Source organism: Spermophilus citellus, assembly GCF_964194105.1.
Source record: "Spermophilus citellus genome assembly, chromosome: 14".
NCBI lineage: Eukaryota > Metazoa > Chordata > Mammalia > Rodentia > Sciuridae > Spermophilus > Spermophilus citellus.
This window is the reverse complement of record NC_138194.1, coordinates 26372350-26379422: the sequence shown is the minus strand read 5'-3', so window position 1 is coordinate 26379422 and position 7073 is coordinate 26372350. Positions and strand designations below refer to the sequence as shown.

Here is a 7073-nt window from a genome sequence, read left to right as displayed (position 1 = left end):
TGAGCAAAATACAAAAGAATGTGTAAATGTCATCTTCAGATTGCTTATAATACTTAATACAATGTAAATACTTTGTAAAAAAATGTACTGTGATGTTTATGGAATAATGAAAAGGAAAAAAGTCCATATATGTTGAATAGATGTGCAGTTTTTTCACCAAATATTTTTGGTTCATGGTTGGTTGAATTTGCAGTGGATATAAAATCCCCCAATACAGAGGTCTAATTGTATATACTGAAATATTCAAAATAGGAGGCTTGATGGTAACTCTCTCTTTGGGACAGTAAAATTACTTTCCTTTATTTAGTTTTCAGGTGGGAGATTTGGTACTCATCATCCTAGATGAACGTCATGACAATTATGTATTATTTACTGTTAGTCCTACTTTATATTTTCTGCATTCAGAGTCTTTGCCTGCCCTGGATCTCAAACCAGGTGAGGGTGGTAAGTGTCACATCCATGACATAATAGTATATAGTAGAGAAAATAAATTTTAAAAGATTTTTCCCCTATTGTATAATCATATAAAAATTGTCACTTAGAGGAACTCTACCTCATTTGTTTTTTTATAAAATTGCTGTATCCAGATTTTTACAGTATAGCTTGTGGAGTATCAGAATATATGAGGATTCACACATTTCATAGCCTAGTGATTGCAGAATTATATTGCTGATGCATGTTTATTTGTTTACAAAGACATTACCAATTTTGGGCAAAAAAATATTACTTAAATTTATAAGTTATCTTTTCTGTCTTGATTTTTTTGTAAAAATTTGTTATAGTCTATATATATATATATATATATATATATATTCAGATTTCACATATTAACATTTTTGCTACATTTGATTTTTTCCTATCTTGTTTTTTATTATACTAGTTAATACTTTTGAAAGGGGAGAGGGCATTAAGCTTTGTTAAGATATTCTAAACAACAATGTCCATCATCTATTTGATCTTTAAAGAACTCAAAAAGGGGCTGGGGATGTGGCTCAAGCCATAGCACGCTCACCTGGCATGCGTGTGGCCCGGATTCGATCCTCAGCACCACATACAAACAAAAATGTTGTTGTGTCTGCCGAAAACTAAAAAAATAAATATTAAAAATCTCTCTCTCTCTCTCTCTCTCTCTCTCTCAAAAAAAAAAAAAAGAACTCAAAAAGAAGAAAATGGATAACTTGGTTCACTTAGTCAAAGAAGCATTATTTAGAAAAGAAAACAAAAATGTACCCATGTAAATTGGTATTTCTCTTTGGAGAGACCTGTGAATTGAGTCACTGGACTAAGCCAATATCAACATCTCCATCATGGCTATTGATAGTACACTCTTAAAATAGTCATGTACCATGAAAAATGAGAAGATAACCTTACAATTTTTCTATTTTTTTTTCACTTTGAAATAATGATTTTGTTGATTTTTCTTTATGTGTGTGTGGGTTTTTTGGTTGTTATTCTTTTGTTTTTCATTTGTTTAAACTTCGTATTTGAAAGTGATTTTAAATTTGCTAAAATTTGTCATAGTCAAACATCTATGCATTTGTCCAGATTTCACATATTGACATTTTTGCTCCATTTGCATTGTATGTGTGTATTTCTAAATATACAAATAAGCAAATACACAAAAATGTGTACATGTATTTGTTTCATTCCCAGAACCATACATTGCTACATGATGGTTCTTTGCCATTAAACATTTCTGTGTTTAAATTTAGGAAACACTACATTTTTTTAAAATTTACACTACCATATTATAAAGACTCTCACAAGGCTTTCAGAAAACAATTTAACAACATTAAGTCATAATAAGCCCACCCCTCCCACATTCTTTTGTGGTACTGGGGATTGAACCCAGGGCCTTGTGCTGGAAGGCAAGCCCTCTACCAACTAAACTATATTCCCAGCTCCCCTACCTTTTTCCTTTGAGAAATACATGACAGAGAATGCCAATTGGTGTCATACTATCTCTATGTGGTTGGCAAAAGAGTGGAAGGGGAGCATGGATTACCAGAGTATTTTTGCGTCTGTGATAGTGGCACTCATTACCCTTCTGGCACAAAGGGATTTAGTTTTAGATGATTCTTTTCTATGACACTATGAATTAGCTGTGAAGCACTATTTTACTCTTCAAAATATTTTCCATATTCGGCTCTCCAGATACTTTATCATCTTATCATGTGATAGAACCCTTATAGTTCAATTTCTCGTGATTTAATTAGGATATCTTTCAGGCATATCTTGCCAAATTACTTTTATGGAATAAGTAACAGTTATGTCCTCTGATGGGGATCACAGGACTTTAACATAAATAAAATATTTTATTGTCTGAATACCTTTAAAGTCAACTTTACTGTGACAGCTACTTTTGAAATGAATTAAATTAATTAGATTCTCTGGCATTATCTAAATGAGGAATACCTTTCTCATCCCATCACCATTTTCAGTCTCCCCTTACACAAGAACTACCCTTCTAGACTCATCCCCTTATACAAGAACTACCCTTCTAGACTCAGTTTGTTTTTTAACAGTTGTTTATTGAGCAAAAACTATAGTCACACTGCTGTGTCAGACATTGTGACTATAGGTGTGAGAAAGGTGTAGTTTCTGCCCTTTCTGCCAATGCTATTAAAATTAGTACTCCTCAGAAGCAGTTCTTTGTTTTGATCTTAGAAAGATCAAAGATCAGATCATCTTTGTTCTTTTGATAGGTGGCAGTGTTGAGTTAGCCTAGAGTTCTTAGATTTATTTGTTCGTTATTCATACTTAAGATTTATCAGTTCCCCAAACTATGTGAGTTATGTGATTTGATGTGCCATGAATGTTCATTTGGGAAATGAGTTTAAAAAGCTATGTGTCACTGGTTGAAAAGAAACATGAATTCAGTTTTATCAATTATTAACCATTTAGTGATTTCAATACTTTTCAAACCTTACATATTCTTTTAGTCATGCAAACTTCATTAGGCTTTTGATTCTGGCATTTCTGTTTTCATGAATAATTATAACTGTACTTTCAAAAAGAGAATAACAATTTGATTCATTAGCTTCAGGTGCATCTAGAAGACCCTGGGTACTTGGAAAAGTAATGGAAAAGGAATACTGTCAAGCCAAAAAGGTAAAAACTATATTCTATAATATAAAACTAGGAATTTTATTTATATAGAAATTTATTGATGGCGCTTGACCTTTTAACTTACTTCAAATAGAGCTTGAATTTAATTAGATTTAGCTTAAGACAACAATTTTAGAAGTATTTATATTATTGGTCTTTAGGTAAAGGTAGATCCACCAACAATCTTACCAACCTATAAAGGAAAACTACTATAGTGTCTATTAAATTACTAATGTTACTTCTACACTATATTACTTCTACACATTGTATAACTGTTGACAACCATGAATTCTTTTTGTACATAGGAGTTGATGTTCAGTTATTTTCATGCCCTACTCCATTGAAGAAAGCTAGTGTAAAGTATTTGGTGGCTTAAAAATAGATCTGTGGCTAGGCATGTTGGGGTACTTGTGTAATTTGGTTTAATTTTTCAAGTGATTTCCTTTTTTCTTTTCCTTTCAGGCACAAAACAGATTTAAAGTTCCTTTGGGGACAAAATTTTACAGAGTGAAAGCTGTGTCATGGAATAAGAAAGTATAGCTTATGGAAGAAATACTTCGTTCTGTGTCATTTCTGATTTGTCCTACAGTGCTCATTAATCACTCCAGAAACAGCAGGTCATCTTTTGATACAAAAGTCATAATGACAGTATACTTCATTGGTGTGCATCATTTACTTTTTAACTGGCTACATTTTAGGAACAATAAATTCATCAAAACCCTTGGCTGAATTAAAATGGTTTTGGTTTTTGTTTTTTACCCAGATAACTCTAGAAATGCGGACCAAACTGTTCATTTTCTCAAAGGGCATACCCTGTGCATTGTGGCTTATGATTAGCCATATTAATTGCCTGTTAAATATACATTAGCTTGAACTTAGATGTTAAATGTTAGTTATTATTACCAGCATTTGTCCTTTTGTGAAATCAATATCAGAATACTTGCACTCTTTAACACATTCTTTATAAAATGTATAAATTCTAAAAAACTATTTAAAGAGGGGTGTTATTGCATGCAGATAATCATAATTTTGAGTTTGCCTCAGTAGATTACTAAAGCAAATTCTTTCATTTATTTTTTTAATGCCCTTTGATGTTTCAAAAACAAAAAAGGAACTTTGTATTTCGACTGATTTTAAGATCATCCGTAAATAATCAGCAATCTTCAAAAGCACTTTCAACAGATAGGTCATCTGGGTTCTAAAGGGAGGGGTCTGCGCCGTTGACATTTTTGAATGCAGCACTCATACCTTCCCAACATCTTGGACTGTTTGGAATAATCATATTGATGAAATCGTAATTCATGGTTGAGTTTCAGAAAAAGATATTCATTGTACATTAACCATTTAGAGGTCATTTAAATAACAAAATATCATATTGTAAAAGACCTGTAAAATTTTAAAACAATAAAGATTTGAACCTGTAAATGTGTGTGCCTTTTAAAGAAGGATACATTTTTAATATATTTGATTGTTGGGAAGTGTGAAAAATTGTTCTGTATTATATCAAAGAGAAACATGTTTATTATGAAAATGTTCTTTACTGTGTAACAGGGTAAAACAGTGTTATGTAGACTAGAACTGTGTAAACTAGACCTTCAGAGGAGTTGCCATTGAGTAAAGGTATTTAAATGAGTTACTTGAGTTGAATGAGAGTTGTTTTAGGTTTGTTGCTAGAGAACAGTAACAAAATGACTCTTTTTCAGAAAATATTTAATTTTTAAGTTAAATATTTTTTTAAGTATGTATATCTAATAGTACAAAAAATGGAATAAACATCATAGTGTATAGAAAACTGAATTTGACAACATATTAATGAATAAATGAACAAATGATTTCATACGTTTCTATTTAGTGCTTCCATGACATCTTTATGCAAAGAATACTAAAGCAATAAATTTACTTTGTATACAGTGGTTTTTGTTAAGCAGGTTTGGTTGGATCTAAATGAATCTGCTAGGTAGGCCTCTTTTACGTGCGCCATTGTGCTGCAGCATTGTGGTATGCTGTAAAAATAGGTCATTACAATACTCTTGCCAGGCGCCATGGTGCATAGCTGTTATCCCAGCAGCTTGGGAGGTTGAGGCAGGAGGATCATGAGTTCAAAGCCAGTCTCAGCAACTTAGTGAGGCCCTAAGCACCTCATCTAGATCCTGAAAAAGGACTGGAGATGTGGTTCAGTTGTTAAGCTCCTCTGGGTTCTACCTCCAGTACCATTAATGTTGGATGTTGTTACTTGTTTTTCTAATGTCCTGTTTTACATAATATCAATGTTTATATATACCCCCCTGCAAAAAAAAAAAAAAAAAGCTGAAATGATTTTACTAGTTTAAAAAGAGTAAGACAGGAATCTAATTCATGAATTGAGTTGTTAGTTTTGGGAAATTAAAAGCAACCCTTTGAGCTTTGACATCCAAATGCCTGGCTTTGAGTTTCAAATGTAATTTTATTTATTCATCCCACTGAGTCACCCGTGTTGGCCTTGAACTTCCGATCCTCCTACCTCAGCCTCTCAAGTCACTAGGTTTACAGGCATTGTAGTGTAACCTGAGTTGTATAAATTTTGTAATCTCATTTGTCTCATGTTTAAAAGGAGGTAATAATTGGACCTACTTCATGAGTTCATTTTGCATATTCAATGAGAATTATAAATGTTAAATAATTTGATCAGTTTCAGGCATATACTAAGCACTCAGTACATGCAGGCTATTTATACAATACAGTCACTAATTGGTCTCAAATACAAGTGTAGCTTTTTATTTTTTTGTTGTTTTTTTTTGGGGGGGGAGGTTATATATTTTTTTAAATTTTTTTTTGCATTATAATTCTTAATACACCAAGTGTAGCTTTATTAAATGATGTTAAATCACATTGACTTCAAATAAACTTTCAAGCGTTTGTATATTATACAGATTATATTCTAAATATAGTGAACAAAAAGCATATAGACTTATATTATTGATGTGAAAAAATTGTCAAGGTATAAAATTTACATGTAAAAACATGCACATATAACTATATACATATATATACATATAAACATACATATTACATATGTATATACCAGAAAAAAACCTCTATTTCTTAGTTTTGCTTCCAAAGTGTAATTTTATTTGGGGGGACCACTTTTATGTGGTATGCTAAATTACATGGCTATACTACTATAAGACAGTTTATATTTTAATTTACTCTCTTACATGATGAGAATTTAATTCTTTCATAGCCTCAATCCTCTGCACTTTTATCTTTCCTATATGGTGTGTTATTTTTCTAGTTAGTTTACTAAGAATGACATGATGAATATTCCCTGCAAAATACCAAACTATGAATACATTTCCTTTCTTGTACAGCTTATGAATTTTATTTGAAGTTTTTCTGCTTTTTCCTTCTTGTGCTGTTATAATTATTGTAACTTTAATACTTTCAAATGCTTTCTCATATTTTATCAACTCACATTTTTCTCTAAGAACTTCATTTTAGAAAAATACTAGTTCTACTTCCAACACTTTGTAGCTTCCTATATTTTAGGACCTTCTTAAAATTTTTTGTTAGACGCAATTTCATGGGGTCTCTCTGTTCTCTTAGGAAAGAATCAGTAAAAAGAATTTTCTGAATCTGTAATTACAATAGGCTTTTACTTGATTGGTTGATTAGCAGGATATAGTTTTTTGCAGGCATTTCTCTGTTGTCACTCCATTGTCTTCTGTCATCCAGGTTATTGAGAAATCTGATGCCATTCCATTTGTATGCTTTGACATACTGTTTTCTACCCCTCCTCTTTTCTCCCCAGCAATTTTTAGGAGTTTCTTTTTAGTCCCTGTACTAGGAAATTGCATGATAGCGCACTGTAGTTCCCATCCTTAATCATACCTTCTAGGTGATCAGTGAAACCCTTTTATCCAGGGATGCATATCCTGTAACACAAAGGGAATTTATTTTTATTTCATTTTTTCTTTCTTTTTTTGTTG

General features: G+C 31.8%; 1 protein-coding gene across 4 annotated transcripts in view; it reads left to right on the top strand.

The window, feature by feature from the left end:
* RB1CC1 (RB1 inducible coiled-coil 1) overlaps window positions 1-4945 on the top strand; it is a 74137-nt gene extending 69192 nt beyond the window's left edge. For 3 of the 4 annotated variants that reach the window (XM_081266228.1, XM_081266226.1, XM_081266229.1), the window contains 3 exons: window positions 308-444; window positions 3041-3111; window positions 3571-4945. In XM_081266228.1, coding sequence (XP_081122354.1) covers window positions 308-444; window positions 3041-3111; window positions 3571-3648 — 286 coding nt within the window. In that variant the 3' untranslated portion in view covers window positions 3649-4945. The remainder of the gene's footprint in view (window positions 1-307; window positions 445-3040; window positions 3112-3570) is intronic. The other variant, XM_081266227.1, reaches the window with a different exon arrangement.
* The last annotated feature ends 2128 nt before the right edge of the window (window positions 4946-7073 follow it).